At 43.9% G+C, this 16,948-nt stretch overlaps 1 protein-coding gene across 3 annotated transcripts in view; it reads left to right on the top strand.

Annotated features, from left to right (window-relative positions):
* The window catches only part of akap11 (A kinase (PRKA) anchor protein 11), a 28,568-nt gene extending 12,215 nt beyond the window's left edge, over nt 1-16,353 (top strand). For 2 of the 3 annotated variants that reach the window (XM_008437553.2, XM_008437558.2), the window contains exons 6-12: nt 2,566-2,824; nt 3,895-8,272; nt 8,408-8,548; nt 10,075-10,161; nt 13,870-13,913; nt 14,023-14,222; nt 15,381-16,353. In XM_008437553.2, the coding sequence (XP_008435775.1) occupies nt 2,566-2,824; nt 3,895-8,272; nt 8,408-8,548; nt 10,075-10,161; nt 13,870-13,913; nt 14,023-14,222; nt 15,381-15,560 (5,289 nt within the window). In that variant the 3' untranslated portion in view covers nt 15,561-16,353. The remainder of the gene's footprint in view (nt 1-2,565; nt 2,825-3,894; nt 8,273-8,407; nt 8,549-10,074; nt 10,162-13,869; nt 13,914-14,022; nt 14,223-15,380) is intronic. The other variant, XM_008437566.2, reaches the window with a different exon arrangement.
* The last annotated feature ends 595 nt before the right edge of the window (nt 16,354-16,948 follow it).

Raw genomic sequence — 16,948 nt, 5'->3', positions numbered from 1 at the left:
GGTCCCCCTTTTTGAACAGGGGGACCACCAGCCCAGTCTGCCAATCCAGGGGAACTGCCCCCGATGTCCATGCGATATTGCAGAGTCGCATGAGCCAACACAACCCTAAAACATCCAGAGCCTTAAGGAACTCTGGGGTCAATGCAGTAGAGATATTTAATATTGGAAAATCTTGCAATAGTAGTAAATATTGTGATGGGAAAATCATGTGTGGCATCAGCTGCCTGTTTTCTTCTTTCCTCTCGTTCCCATCTGTGCCTCCATCACTCTGACCTTTAGCTGCTAGTGTCCAGTGTGAGGCTCTAGCTGGGTAAATATTACATTAGCATATAAAGCCCAAGTTTATAACACTTGGAAATATATTAACCAACCTCTAACAGTCCTTTACGATATGAATATTGCCTCCGGTGACATTGCAGTGACGATGTATTTGTGATACATTCCGCAATCTGGCACTTTCTCATCTCATTAAAAACAGTTGAAATCCAAGGAATAATTTGGTTTAATTTGCTACAGTTTGACAGTAGCGGTGGGTCCATGCATACAGAACCGACCAGGTGGTCCATTCCCACTGTCAGCGATAGACGGTGTTGCAAAGAGCAGACTGTCGGGGGAGCTGTTGTGGTGTTAGTCTGCAGTACTTGGGCCACTGAATACCACAAGCATTTTATTAAGACTTTAGGCAACAATGTCAGGTTGTGAAAACAGTGCCTTATGTCTCCTAGAATCCCTAACCTTTGTGAAATAAACAGAACTCATTGCATACCGGATCATAATCAGGTGCAGCATGTGCTGGATGCATGACACACTTTCCTCTGTTTCTGCAATGATTGAGAACTTTAACGGTTTTTCACACTTCATGGTCCAGTGGACTCGGTTTGACTGGGGATTAAAATTGCAACATTTGTTTCATTTTCAGCTGCTTTGGTTCTCTTCCACACCAAACGATCCAAACCTTTTGAAAAACCTGTTCTCCACCTTACCTGTGATGGCGCTGCAGCAAGAAACATTGAAGGAAACCACATGAAAATCTCTAAGGAAGACATGAGCGCAACTTTCATTTTCATAAAAAATGTCAACAAAAATGGAGCCGCGTCAGATTTCATTGTTTGTACGATTCCTCTTTTGTTTTTGGTAAATGACCACGAGTCATTTCTCTGGACAGCGATAGTTTCTCGCACTTGTTTTGTTGTATTTACCCAGAATGCCCTGCGCTGTAATTCGCTTCTTGCTTTTGGAATGATTGCATTCACATACGCGTTCAAACCGCGCCAGAGTTCACTTCAACTGAACATAGACCGAGGTTTGTAGACGGGCCAGCGTTTGCTTTTTGGACCGCATCAGAGTTCGATTACACTGGGTTGCAAAAAATATTTTGGAAAGTTGTCCGATTTTTCTCAACCGAATTAGGACTGTTTTCCACCGCTTAATCCAGAAATTATATACATTTTTCTCAATCAGGTCAGGTTTTTATTCTTAATGTGACTTCGAGAAATCTGATCTTCTGACTAAAATGATGACTTTCTTGTGACATTATCAGTATTTCTCATCTGAAAAAGGTTTTAGGAGAAAAAAAATTGTCGTTGAGTGTATTAATAAGGGTTAGGGTCAAATAAAATGTTACAAACTTGGCTTTCTGTAAGTTGAATAATAAACAGTGATAAGGGTAAGTACTTGTAAATTGAACATTACGTCTTTATTGTGCAAAATCCTCCATCTCTTTTCTGTCTTGATGAATCTCTCCTCCTGGTCATCACTCACTGATCCAGATTCTGAGGAAACCGGTCCAGATATGCGATATCTTACTCAGAAAATCTCTTATTGATGATAAGCTATATAGATATCAAATAGTTTGTCCAACCTTTAAAAATGGCGGTAATGTATTTACAATTTAACTAAAATATGTCTCCTTTGTTAATATTGAGTTTTTGACTGCATTTTTGACTTGAAATAAGCGGCTGTAGTTTTTTTTTTCTTTTGTCCATCTGTAGATGATTTACTCTTAACATAAAACAGAGTAATATACTCCATGTTCTCCTCCACCAGCAACCCCGCATTCCTCCAGTTGTTGACCAAAATGTTGTCGGTCGAGTCAGTCCAACAGAAACAGCCAGGGCCTTTCTCACGCTTTAGAGGAAATGCAGGTGGGACGGACGGACGGACAGATGTTGTTTTCGCAGCCCACCGCTGTAGCCTTGTCCTTCCCCGGTCCTTTGTGTCTTGTTTGGGTTCACGGAGGCCCTGCAGCTCATTTTGTGGGTTTTCTTTCCATTTCAGTCGGCGGGACCTCCCACAGATCTGAATTCTAAAGTGTGGCTTTGCAAAAACTTATTCTGTGTTCTGACAACTTGCAATCAGAGCACAGACATAACAATAGCACTTCTATCCCACTCCTGTAACGTACAAGAAAATCCCCATTTGAGTTCAGCTGAACTTGCTGAGGTAAAAAAAAAATCTTATCCAAGACTTGCAGAACAGGGACATGTCAGTCCTCTTGTTTGACACAAATGCTGTATTTTTTTTATCCTGACATTAAAACATTTCTCTTTTTGTCTCCCCACCCAGTGTTGGCTAAAGGCTGTGTGTGTCCTGAGACACAACCCCTCCACAGGCGTGTACCCCAGCGTAGCGTCTTTGGTGGGATTGTTGGGATGCTACATAGCGGGGGTCCGCTATGTGCTGGAGCTCCAGGATCTTCAGAGGGGTCTCAACGAGCCCAGCCAGCCGGAGGAAGACGACACCAACCAGTCAGTCTCGTCGATCGAAGACGATTTTGTCACTGCACTGGAGCAGCTGGAGGAGGAAGACACTAGAGACAATCCCTGTAGGTTCATGTAAGGAGTGCTGGGATTTAGTAGGATCTGGGGTTTAAAGCTGCAGTATGTAACTTAAAAAATATGTTTTTGCTACGTAGTTGTTGAAACTGTCTCATTAATATATAATATATACAGACAGATGAGACAGATAATCTGGGAAAAAATGGAGCTCCTCCCAGTACTAACTGCAGAAATACATCTCTCTGTCAGAAACAGTCAGAGCCAAGAGGAGGGCTTAGCGCTGACAATTAAGCTCAAGTATGCGCCACTCAAGTATGCACCACTCCATTCTCTTCCCCTACAGCGTCTTTCTGACAATAGTCTGTTACGAATGCTAAGATTAGTTAGCATGGCGGTGGACAAAAACTGCTAATGGTTGTTGTTTCTCTGCTATTAGCATATGTAACATCGCATAGGCAAGGATGATTGACAGCGTTAAGACCCTCCTCCTCGCTCTTATTTGTTTTTGACCAAGAGTAGCTCAGGAAGGAGGTGGAGGACGTTTCCAAATCCAGCATGTTCCTAACCTTTCCTTTAACTGTCCTAAAATTGGTTGACGTCCTGCTTCCTTTCTGCTTGCAACCTGCATAAACTGCAGATATACGTCGACATGATGCAGCACATACAGTCTGCTTTTGAATAGCTTCTGATACCTCATTTAAACACCTCACTGATATATAAAATGGTATACATTTACACGTCACACGGTCTTCTTCACACTGTGTCAGCATTCGCGCTGTGTGCGTTTGCTATTGTCATCCCGTCCTAGCAATGTTCACCGATTGGAAAAAGAATGCATTTTTGAGTTGCTAACAATGTTCCACTTCCACCCACCAGCCCACTTCTCTGTGCATCAGTAGTTGGGGTGAATGTTAGGGAAGCCATCTACCGTATTTCCTAAATTCATGCATGTAGATACTAAAACAACAACCAGTTTGTCCCAAATGTTTAATTTCCTCCTCGATTTTATTTAGCTTCCTTTGTGGACAGTTCTTTACCATCTAATTGTCCTATTTAGTTATTTTAATATAGTTCTAACCAGTTTCCCCTTCCTTCCATTTTCTGTTCGCCTCCTCAGCTGCAGCTGCATTTTGCCATTTTAAGAAGCGTGACGTGGCCTCACAGACCATCCCAGCCCACAAAAGAAAGAAGGAATTGTCAGGCTCCCGCATTATCATAAGTTCATCTTCCAAGAAACATTCAGCCAAACATGGTCCCGATGTTTCTGTCACAGTGCAGCGGTCATCGTCTGGGGTTGAATCCCAGTGGACCTACTGCAGTCCCGGAGCTCGTCCGGCCTCCCCTTCTGCTCAGCTTAGCGAATCAGAGGAGTCTGACTGCTCCAGCCCCAGCCCAATCATTTTCCTGGATGAAGTGGGCTACCAGAGGAGCCTGTTGGCTAAGTTGGATATCCCCCAGGTTCCAGGGGGACCCAGAGATCGAGTTGAAGACTCAGACTCTGAAGTTAGTGAATTCTTTGACAGCTTTGACCAGTTTGATGACCTGGAGGAGCTAAGCTCAGAGAGCTGCACTCTAACTCTCCCTCTGGACTCCATCAGTGCCTCAACTGCACAGAAAAAGTCTGAGGCTGGTTCCAGTGGTCCCACTTCGAAGTATGTTTCCAGGGGTTGCTCAACCAAGAGCATGAACCCTCAGCGCTTTGACCAGCCCACTCTCCCAGCCAATGTGAAAAAACCTACTCCTCTGAAACCAGGTTCTCCCTACTCAGTTCACCCCGACATGTCTGACTCCCCTTGGTTGGCGCAGACGCCATCTGAAGAAAACGGAGGACCTCTCTTCAGTCCTGTCAGCTCTTCTGCCTTTAGTCCTTTGGTGGAGACGAATGGACCACTGGAATACTTCTGGAAGACGGAAGAGAAAGGGGAGGACCAGTCAGAGCTATGTAAACCTCAGGACCTCTGCTCCTTGTATAAGACCTACTCAGACTTTGCCAACAATCTGTCCAAAGAAATTCTAGGATCTGTGTGTGGTTTCCAATCTGCTGTTGACATCAGTGACAACAAGAATCTCAGCTGTGTCTGCCACAAAGAGTTCAAGAACCCATCGGGCTATCTGATGAAATTGTCAGACATTCAAGAGACTGTCACAGTAGCCAAGTTGCAGAAGAAGTCCCAGTCTCTAAAGGATGGCATTCAGAGATTTGCTTCTGACCTGGTGGAGATGAGCTTGGGGAGCGCCCTGCGAGACCTCCAAAAAGGTGTATCCTCCTGTACCACCACCCTGTGTCACCTGGCTGCTAGACTCACCTCCTCAGTTTTTCAGATGGCTTTTCACGAAATTGGCATGCGACGTGCGTATGTCTTGAAGGAGCGAGCTATCAACGGATTAGCCGGTTTCCTTGTCGGTGAAGCCATTTCTGGGGCCCTTATAGAGTTCCTCACTGTAAAAAAACAGATTTTCCACAATACAGTGACGCAGTTTGCTGCCGACCTGGCCGAGGAGCTGGTGTTTGAAGGCATAATGGAAGTGTGTCAGTTCTCCCACCCCTCGACCCCCATCACACCCAGTGATTGGGCTTTTGGCCATGGGCAAGCAGAAGAAGAAGAGGAAGAGGAGGTGGTCTCCTCCTATGCTTCGGATTTGTCCGAGTCCGTCATACAGGAAGCCTTCATAGAGCTCTCTCAGGCTGACGTTGCCTTTACGAGCCAAGCGGCTATCAGTGTGTCCTTGGATAACGTCTGTTATGTCAATGCTGAGAACACTAGCACTCATACCAGCAGCATCTTTGCTAACAAACAGGCTTTAAGCTCCAGCTCCACTTCAGCAGCTCCAGTGCTGTCAGGAAAGGAGGCTTCCTGCACAGTGAAGAACGCTCTGTTCACCGTCTCAGGCATGGCTAGCTGTATTCCTGTTCCCCATGCTGGCCAAGCCCTCTCCAGCTTCCAGGATCCAGAGGAAGCTTCCCAGTACAAGTCAGATAGCCCAAAGGTCAACACCAAAAGATTAACTGTAACATCGACTGACAGTACCTCCTCCAAACACTCTCACGCTTACCATCATGAAACCCAGAACTCCATACCTGTGGGAGGCTCCTCTCAACAAAGATTATTCCAAAACTTCTCTGGCAACATGGTGGATATGATTGTAACTGAGGCCTGTGAGCTTATTACCACTTCTAAAATGAAGAAGGGTTTTGGCGACTGCACTGACTTCCTTACAAAGTCCATCGGAAGCCGAAGGAACTCCTCCACAGCGCAGGAAACGGCAGATTCACCTTCAAAGCACAGAGCAGATAGGGAGCGCTTCAGATATGACGGGTGTGTCCGACAGGGGTGGACTCCTGAGTTTGCTCCTCCTGTTTCCTTTCCAGCCGGTTCCTCCAACCAGGGGAAAGTCCAGTGTGAGACGGATCCCAGGGGGAGAGGCGTGGATCAAACGCATCCTGTGATGATGGATACTCTTGATGTGCCTAGTGCAGCTCTGCTTGGACGGGGCCGGATATCTGGCGTTGCGGATGATCCACCTCCAAGCTCTGGCCAAAAGTCTGCAGGGACTCCTGGTACCCCTCCTTCCACCCCTCAGCAGCCCAGTGAAGTCTCTAAAGAAAAACAGATCAAACAGTTTTCCAAGAAGCTGAAAAGCAAGCTAGCCAATGAGTTTTCCCCTGCGACTCCTCCCCCAACGCCTCATTATCACCCTGAGCCAGGTCCTGGCCCTGAAGATGGCATCCCTGAATCAGACAAGGTTGCGTTTATGCTCAGCCTCATGCGGTCTCTGTCTGAGGAGGCAGTAGGTGATGAAGATGTTGAAGAGGAAGAACCAGTTGAGGAAGAAGGTGTTGGTGGAACTAAGAGAGGTGTAGAGGCAGACTGTGGGCGACGGGACCTCCGTCAGGTGTCGTCTCGTAGAATGTCTAACAAGGAAGCCCTCCACTATGCTGAGCGTTTGGCGTGCCACATAGTTTCTATGGCGACTGAGATGGATACATTAGGAGGGTCAGAGGAAGAGGGGGAGTTAAGCAAGAGCAGCGAGCAAAGGAGGGACAGTGTGGCTCAGTTCTCAGAACAAACCCTGAACACGTTGTGGGTGTATGCGGGCGAGGTGGCAGGACAGGTCATAAACGATGTGAAGACAATGGTTAGCTCTGGACAACAGTGTCCCTACCACAGAGCTCAGGAGCTCCGAAGAAGAAGTTTTGACAGATCCAGCTCCGATGGTTGGCGTCCGCGCCACCGACACCAGTCTCAGCCCAGTACAGACCAGAACCGAAACTCAAGGTTAGCAAAGCTTGCAGAGCAGTGGTCCAATGACCTGATAGCTTCAGTTTCTCAGTCTCCCCATTCCACTTCAAGTACCAGCTCCAGCTCTGGTATGTCCTCTGAGTACCCCAGCTGTGAGAGTGTGACAGATGAATACGCGGGCTACCTCATTAAGGTGCTGAAAAAGGAAGGCGACACTAGGGAGTTGGTCCTAGACCAGTATGCAAGCCGCCTGGCATACCGCTCTATTAAATTAGGCCTGGCTCATGCTAGTCGTAAGAACAAGCAAAGGCCCTCCAGCAGCCGCCTCCTGTCCTCCAAGTCACTGCCAAATGAATGGAAAGCTTCTGGCAATGAGACCTTAGTATCTAAAGATAGATCAGAATCTATGGGGTTAGTGTCCGGTGAGGACACTCAGTGTTGCTGCCGGGTTTCTGACAAGCAGTTCAAGAGGGAGTACGTGGACCTGGTCAACTTTGCCGAGTCTTTAGCTTACAACATCACCTGTGATGTTGCACGCAAACTGCATCTTTCTTCAGTTCGCCTTCCGAAGTCTCTCACTGACTCCTGTCTTTATAAAAAGTCCAAACTTGAAGATATGGCTGACAACATCATCAGGAACTCTTTCTCCTGCCCTCTGTTGTCCAAGGAGGATAAAAATAGACATTACCACAGTACAGGAAGCCTGTATGATAGGGGCTATAGCAGCAGGGTGATGCAGGTCATCGAGCATTACGCCAGGAAGATAGTCGATGACACCGTCAAAATGAGCCTGGCGTCAGTAGGACATTCCTCCTGGGGACATTCACAGACTCGTGGCTACAATCGACACTCTCACGCCCAGAGGCTGTCTGAGGGGTCGGCTGCTGTCCAGTCTGTAGGAGAGAGGACCTGTCGTTACTGCCTGTCTCAGGAATGTCCTCACTGCGCCAAACTTAGCAGACACCCTTACCAGCCTGTCTTACAGAGAAGGATAAGAGCATCAGAAAGTCACTTGGCATCAGACCGCCTCCCTAGTGTGGAAATTCCCAAGATCCACATCGACCTGGACCACAGGGCAGCATTCGCAGAAGAAGTTGTGTCTCTGGCAATGGAGACGGCCAAGCGTGAGCTGAGCAACGCCAGCCTCAATGCAGACAGTGGGATCGGCCATGATGGCACCAGCTTTGCTGAGAGCCTAACAGCAGAGATCATGACATCAGCGCTGTCTAACGTCTGTCAGGCTGCCAACATCAGGTATATGTCCTTCAGATGCTTGGACTGCTTTTGCTTAGGACTGAATGGTTTCTGTAGCATGAAAGCAGCATTGTGTAATTAGCGTGTTTGCATTTTTAAATAACGTGGAAATACTCGCTTTATCTTTTCATCTAGTTCTCCAGGCCGGGACCCGACTGAGTCCACAGTGTCCCAGCAGCTGAGTGTGGGAGAAGACAGTCTGGGCAGCTGGTCCAACCTGAGCTTTGAGGACGATCACCCAGACGACAACAGCAGCTTCCTTCATCTCAGTGACAGGTAAACGACCTCTGGCTGTTTCCCACATCCAGATCTCTGCACAACTGTCGAAAAACCTGTGCTGTTGGTTAGGCTGAGCTAATCCGTAGGGAATAATTCGTTGCAAGATGCAATCATACAGGTCTAACTACTCTTACAGTGCTCTTTAGCATACTTTCTGCAGTTAATAATAACTTCAAGTCTGACTTCCTCCTTTTGCACCACAAAGTTAGCTGACGAGAATTAGTTTTTGTACGTCTCCATGTGTGCAAATCATTTAGCTGTAGACTTTTTCACATATTCATCCCTTGTTCCAACCTATAACCATCTGGACTGTTTATAGTAGAAATACAAAATAAATCTTGGTGTCATTTCATATAAGTAAAAATATTGGTAAGATTTATTTTAAAAGTAAATAAAATAATTGTCTCACCTGGAATTCGGCTATGAACATTTTATTTTGGGGAAGAAATTTTTTGCCACACTAAATACATGTACTAAAATTAAACGTTGGGTTATGTTTAGTTTATCAGTGGGACATTTTGCTATATTAAGACTTTTTATGTTTATTTATTTATTTTTTTTACCAGGCTGCCAATAACGATGATCAGTCTCCTATGGGTTATCTTTATTTGTAGGATGTCTGAATATTCTCGCATGTCTGATTCCATACTTTTGCCTGAGGTCATAGTTGTAGTTGGAATCTTGTTTGTAGGTGACTCCCCTGGAAATGAGGCCCCCGTAAAAGTTTTCCGTCTCTATGGAAGCAAAACTGACAACATCTGCCATTCTTCCCTCAGATACCAAAACAACACAGTGTGTGATCTAGACCAAGTTAATGTATCATAATATTTTCTAAAGGCGTGTCTGTGAGTTCCCTGTTCACTTCTGGCTCAGTCTCTGTCAGAACAAAGTCTATCATGTGTAATTCATTAGAGCCTTCCGGAACCATTTCCGCTCTGTCGATGAAATGACACAAGAAAGCAAAATACCTTGATGGGCCTATTTAGCCAAGAAGCACAGTGATAAATGGAGCTTGTTTTGGCGCGTGTCACTCAGTAAAACCACAGGAGAAAGCTGAGGTAATTGCTGATTACTGAAGGTATGTTTAGCTATCAATTATCCACACCTTCCAGAATCTCTGAGATGAAACCTCATTGCAATTCAGGAGATTCTGCCTGCTGGCTAATTACTCAGAATACAGAGACTGAGTGTTGTTGTGCTTCTGTTGCCTGCTGGTTGTCGTGGTGGAACCTACATGAGTACCTTGGTTGTGTGGGGACAACAGCACGATGATCTCACACGTTTAAGTCTTAAGCAACAAATGATTCAGTGGGGAGATACAGGGGAAAAATCTACCTCATCTGGAAAACCCTCCTTTGTTTTGCGCCTCACCTAACAGTTAAAGGACTACTCCAAATCTCCAGAATAATTCTTTACTCTGACTGTTGTTTATGTACATTACATGAGGGATAAGAACGCGAGGAAACTGATCATTATTGTATCATCTGGCTCTGATGTTGATGTAACCTGCCTTTTCTCCTCAGCAGCAATGGGAACAGCAGCAGTTGGAGCAGTCTGGGCCTTGAAGGGGAAGTGTGTGAGGAGCGCATGTCGTTCTCCCCCTCTGACAGGTTGGTCCACCACAGCCTCATACCGCTTTCTAAACACTACAGAAAAAGATGCAGCAGTAGCTGTATTTCCATTACAAATGTGTGCAAAACTTTGTTAATACTCTGCTTATGTCAAAAAAACACAAGTTTGCAATGACCGTTTCCTTTATATAAGAAACACATGTAAGTGGGTTGATACAATAAGTGATTAAAAAACATGCTGCATCATGATCCCCCAACTACTTTCTAGCGACTTCTTCTTTGTGGTTTGTACCAGTGGCAATGTCCAGTTGTTGGTCCTGGTGTGATGTGGATTATTTTTTTTCTATTGCAGTTTTGTGAAATAAACCAATTTTGATACGGCCAGTAAAAACACCGCAAAACTTTTTTAACGAAAAACGAGAGTTTTGTCAAAAATGTGTGTTTATCTCCAAAATGTCAAATTGCGCAATGCTGTGTTTTATGGAAACACAGCTAGCATGGTCAACCAAAATAAAATTAATTCTTAGCACTGACATTTCCCTTTGATCTTTTACGGATGACAGAACGAACCCAACATGGCTGTTTTGTCATATCTGAATGTTCTGAAAAGCCAACCTATGTGACGGTGTCTGTCATTCAGTGAATGTCTCCCGGATGAGCCCCCAATATTTTGTGATGCGCTGCTCAAAGGCAGCGCATCACCTCTATGCTATTCCCCTAGCATAGAGGGGAAGAGAAGAGCAGATTGGAATTAGTTGAAACAGCATTTATTTCACATAGCATTAGAGAAACAAAATAAAAACTACAATGTTGCCAATGAGAAAGGAGAGGGATGTTATATTCTTGACTGACAATACTGTACAGCTGACTCCAGTTTCAGTCAATGCTCCCTAACTTGGAGCACTGAAAGACACACACACACACTCATGCCTACATAGGCATGTAGGTTTCGGGTGCAAGCCTAACCCAAAACCTAACCTAAATTCACTTCACACCTAACACACCTAACCCAAAAACAGCACTCCTTCTTATGGGGCCTGGTCTTTAGGGAGCAGATCATCCCAATGTAGTATTTGTTGAAAACAGTAGCATAATGAGGTAAACAGTTGTGAAACACACACAATCCTAGAGAAAAGGCTGAAGACTAACAGTCAGTCCATTTGTTGTCATTGAATTATGCATTAGTTAGCATACAAGAAAAACAGAAACGTCTAAAACAATTACTCACCCTATAAATATATTTCACCTCCTGGATTAAAGGAATTAATTTGTGGTAGTAAAAATAAAATGAAGCTAACAGTGACGTATCTTTGGTTCATGTGAATTGAGTCTTGCGTTGTGTCTCACGCAAAGAACCACCAGCATTTTGCATGGTTGCACTGCAGCTCTCCACATAGACATGTTTCATGAAATATGCTTGTTTATAGTGAAGTCTGCATTCAAACTGCCTGGTTAATGCTTTTATATTTCTACATAAACTTCCTTGCTTCTAGGATCTGTTTTTTATTAAAACACTCATGCTGTCATTGTTACTCACCCAGATAAAGTAGCCAAGGAGAAAAAAAAATATTACCAACTCCATTACCAGGCATTTCTGAACAGAACCTATTTTTTTTTCTCTTTTTATTTATACTTTTTCACATGTACGGCAGATCTAAGTCATTTCAATCTTTCCTTTGCACTTTTTTTTTTCTGCCGCAAAAAGAAATGTTCTTCTGAGGCTGATCTTGTTTTACCATCCATCCCATTTTTCAAACAACTGCTGCTTTTGGTTGCCTTCTCTCTATTTTCAATTTACATGAATCCAACTTTTCTTATTTTATGTCTATATCTTCTATTTTATATATCTCATCTCAGGGCCTTACAATGGAATTGTTGCATAAAAGATGAGAAAAAGCATCGAAGCCATTTCTTCACTTTAACTGGCTTTCAGCATGACTGCTGTCTATATTTCCAATAATTCCACTGACTTGCTGCATGTCCAATGTCCTCTTCGCCACTTTGATGAAGAGTTCATATTCCCCAACATTTGATAATGCCAAAGATTTGGGCGAAAAATATTCTGTGGACTAATGAGACAAAAGTGGAAGGCATTGGAAGGTGTGCTTCCCCTTACGCCTCGTAGCTACAAGTTTGCTCCATCAGGCTTTGTTTAAGATCCAAAGCACACCAACAAATCCAGGTCTTAATAGTTTGAAAACGGCGAAGGCTTTGGAGCGGGCTAGTCAAAGTCCGGACTTAAATCCGACTGAGATGCCGTGGCATGACCCAAAACAGCCTCAGTGTTCTCCATTGATCCTGAATTAAAACAATTTGCAAAGCCGAGCGTTCCAGCATTCCTCCGCCGTGATGTAAGAGACCTCATGCCAGGTATCACTTACTCATGATACCTGGAGGTTGTTGCTGTTAATTATACTTCATCTGAAATAGATGTATTTAATAATAGGCTTTTTTTCAAGCTGGAACTAGTCGGATTGTGCTGTACAAGACATCTTCTAGATGGTGTGTAGCCTGCAGGCAACGGTGGCGCTGGGAGCCGGTGGGTTGGACGTGGATACGTTGTATATATTTGGTGTTTTCTGTTTCTCGGTGCCTAAAAAAAGCCGGCTCAGGTATTTGCCCTCCTTTTCACAGATCCAGCAGAGTCTACGTGTCTGTTGCCACAGGCTGTGTCAACAAGTCTGTGATTAACAATCCGAGGAGGAGAAATGACTGTTTACCTGTTGGCGAGGATCAGCAAAACTGACAGAAAAGATATCGGGGCAAAAACTGATCCAAGATGTTTTCTTTATTGTCGCATCTTAGCCGTCATTAGACACCCAGGCCAAGCAACAGTCTGTACTGAAATCAGGAAAATGGTCCTTTGCGTGCAACTTCACAGACCCAAACATTTAAAATCTTCACGTCCTCTGAAATGTTTCACATTTTGTCATGTTACAGCACAGCATGTCAAACTCGAGGCCCGAGGGCCAAATCCGGCCCACTGTACCTTCTTATGTGGTCCTCCAGACTCCAGAGAGACGCATAAGTAGATCCTTCAGGATAACAGCTGTGCACTTAAATACTATCTCATCAAACAGCTCAAAGCAGTTTTTATCTGTTTACTCTCAAATTACGTCAGTCACATGCTCCAGTTCTTTGTGATTCCACAAACGTGGACAATTATGCAAAATCAATAAATCTTTGCGCTTTTTCGTGCCAATCCATAATTGCGATTTTATTTCAAATTTTCCACAAAAATGATAGTCAGGTTAAGCCGATGCCAACAGGATAAAAACACATTTTGTCTGTAAATATATTGTAACCAAAACTCCTTCAGAGGTTTAGTTATATCTTCACTCAGTTCAGATTCACTAACGGAATGCTGTGTTGTTGCACTTTAGGTAATAAAATGTTGATTTTCTTATTTAAAATAAGGAATTGAATTATTTATTTGTTCACATCTTTTAATTTAGTTCTAATATTGTACAAAAAGTCTTGGGTGGTTCAATATAAAATCTGTAGAATGTACCAATTTTTCTTTTTTTTAACTGATTAATCATCAGGACTGTCGATTACAGAAACAATCGTTAGTTGTGGCTTAGTGTTTTCTAAATATCCCACTTTGCGCGTTGCTCTGCCACGTGGAATACTTTGAGGTTGCTATCTGACATTCGTTCAGGGAGCGTGAATACTTTGGAAAGAACTCTGCGTTCTCAACCTTTGCTGTTTGGTCTCTAACCTGTGTGACGTTCTGTCGTCCAACAGCGATAACACCGAGGACAAAGAGACGGAGGTCAGGGAGTCCAGTGGTAAGCAGCGTCGACGTTCTGTTCCGTCCCTTTTCCCACGCTCCGGCCGGGTTCTGGGAGCCCGGTCCAGAACGGTTAACGCAGAGCTGCTGGCCTTTCTGTGCTGCAGGGACGCTGTGTGCAGACCGGACTCCGGCACAGACCGCGCGCACCGCTCTGCTCATCATCAATTCCGACTTCAGGGAGCTCGGACGAGGCCTCCAGCACGCGACCTCTGACCCCCAGCTCAGGAGCATGCTGCAGTGGGCGGCAGCCTCCGTGGTCGACGTCCCTCAGATCCAGCTGAACGTGGACAGAGAGCTGCAGCAGGTGATTCAGTGGAACGAGTCACACTTTGTCAAACTGGTGATAATTGACCGCATGTTGCAGCAACAGTCAGATTATCATCAGTGGTTACATTAAGACTTAGTTAAAAAATTTTAACATTTAGCTCAGCGTCTCTTTCAGTTCATTCTCAACAGTCCCGTTCAGTCTAACAACTGAGTTCGGTTTGTTCCGCTAACAGTTACAGGAACATGAATGCAACACCCAAACACTGACGGTCATTACTTCAGTGCCAGACGGAGGAGAAGAAATAAAAACAAACAAAAGTTGTGATTGTTATGGATGTATGCAGAAACTTTTTATTTATGTAGGCTTCAACTCTAAAGCATGTTTACAATTGAGATTTTCTTTTGTGTTGGAAAACAGACATGCTAAAAGCAGGACTTGTACACTTGTGTGTCAAAATATAATTTCCATCTATACATTTAGTGACTGTGTGATCAGTGGTGATGTTTTTATTTGTAATCTGTTGAAACGCTGAAGGTGTACTTAGTTTCCCCCATTGTGCTCTGATTTATGATTTGATGAAGAAAAAATTTTACTGTCATGATTTTTTTAAAAAGGTGAAAAATAATACAGCCTGGCCCAGACTTTAGAAAGGGCTAACAGGGCCCCCATTTTATTTATTTATTTAGGATGTGGGGCCCCAATGATGTTTTAACAATGTAATTAAAGATTTGTGTTTTGCATATCTTATTTTATATTATATTATATATAAATCTCACAACCTGATATTAGAGGAGTTATATTTATATTTTGGGAGTTTTATGAATATAAACCGTATTCAAATATTTGAAAATGACGTTTGATAAGATTTTGCTTGGGAACAACCTGGAGCCATTGGCCAGTGGATGTATTAAACCTACCATGCATCAATTCATGTACACGACTACATGTTAATGTTCTGTAAATTGCCTTAGTAGACATATTTTTCTGTAGCGCATAGGGCACCAAAACTAGCTCCAGCCCAGGGGCCCACATCCGTGTAAATCCGGCCCTGACAACCGCAGCTATTTTCCATGACTGCATGGAATTTTTTTTGGTGATCCTCCTCTCATTCCTTGATAATTTTCCATCATCCTGTGTATCTGACCCCTTCTTCCAGCAGGAAGCCATTAACCAGAACTCTGTCTGCCCCTTCAGCTGCCCGCTGTGGTGCAGAAGCTCCAGGAGAGGAAGTGGAAGGTGGCAGATCTGYTGCACATGCTGCTGCGCTACCAAGAGGAGAGCCTCTGCCACGCGCCGCCGCCGCCACCGCCACCGGGGGGGACCAGAAACACCCAGCACCCCGCGCTCTTCCAGTGGCTCCTGGAACACGCTTAAAACCTCCTGATTTTTTTGTTTTTTATTATTTCAAGAAAGGCCTTTTAGGATCTCGTTAGCCACCAGAGGGCGCCACAGAAACCATGTTATCGGTTCCATTCCCTCTCTCAGTTGGGCAGCATGTTACAAAGAGCTCCTTGAGCTGCATTTGTGTTTTTTCTCTCCACCTTCCTGTTGTGTTGCTGCAGATTTTTCCTCATGTCTCCAGGTCGGATGAGAGGAACCGTCTCCCTTTCTACCCCTCTTGTTGCCTGCCCCCCCCCAATCCCCCCCCCTTCCCCACCCACGCTGCCAAGCCTCCCTCTGTTCTGGAGCTGAAGAGTCAGAGACCCACCCCCTGTGTTTCCAGACAGACACGGATGGAGCTGGGAGAGAGAAAATGTGTTGTTTTTTGTTTTTTTATTTCTGACAGGGAATCCCCACAGCTGCTCAGCAGATGATGTCATCACATCCTCTGCTCACCTCCGTGGTGTTTCCACATGTTCAGAGACCAACCATGCACCCAAACACACACACACACGCCACACCCTTTTATTATCAGATTCAATTCAAAGGAGTAGTATTATCCCACCGTTTAGTTGATCATCTGAAGCTTCCTGCCTTTCAGTTCACTTCAGTGAAGTTTTTGTGAAGAACTGAGACTCTTCATCGTAATTCATCAATGTGCTGCCAAATGTTCAGAAATATAAGCTGTCTGTGAAGGTGTGAGAAACCTTTTTCTGCTACTGTCACCTTATGTTGATATAGGAAGCCATAATCGTGGCTTTAGAGAGATCAATATGTTTAAAAAATGCCGAATGAAGGAGTATTGTTGTTCACTGCAAAAATGCAAAATCTTACCAAGTACTTTTGGTCTGGGTTCTAGTGCAAATGTCTTAGAACACTGGAAATAAGACAAATCTAATTTATAAGTAACTTTTCAGCAAGATACAGAAGCTTGTTTTAAGTCGGTAATGCCTTAATAATAACTTTTTAAAAAGTACGAGTTCCACTCAGATTATTTCACTAACAAGGGGTCTTGTTTTAAAGGGGAACAATAATGCAAAATTCATATTTTGCAAATTTTTTGTACATCTATTTGGGTTTCTACTGCTTACAAAAAACAACCAAAGTGCTTAAAAAAAACCATGCAGCCTTTTTATTTGTCAATAAATTAAAGTTTTTTTGGTGTCTGGAAAATGAGCAGTTTTAAAAACCTTCAGAATGTTACCTAGCAACCCAAACAAAGTCCAGCCCTTCAGTGAAACACATGTTTCAATCAATATTAATGAATTATTCACATAAGCTTTTACATGTCGCTGACAAGTTAATTATAAGTTACTTTTGCTTCATTTTAAGTCTGCTAAGATATGTGAACTAGAAACTAGATGAAAAATACTGGGTCAGAT

The sequence above is a fragment of the Poecilia reticulata genome, linkage group LG2, assembly GCF_000633615.1.
Source record: "Poecilia reticulata strain Guanapo linkage group LG2, Guppy_female_1.0+MT, whole genome shotgun sequence".
NCBI lineage: Eukaryota > Metazoa > Chordata > Actinopteri > Cyprinodontiformes > Poeciliidae > Poecilia > Poecilia reticulata.
This window is presented reverse-complemented; position numbering and strand designations above follow the sequence as displayed.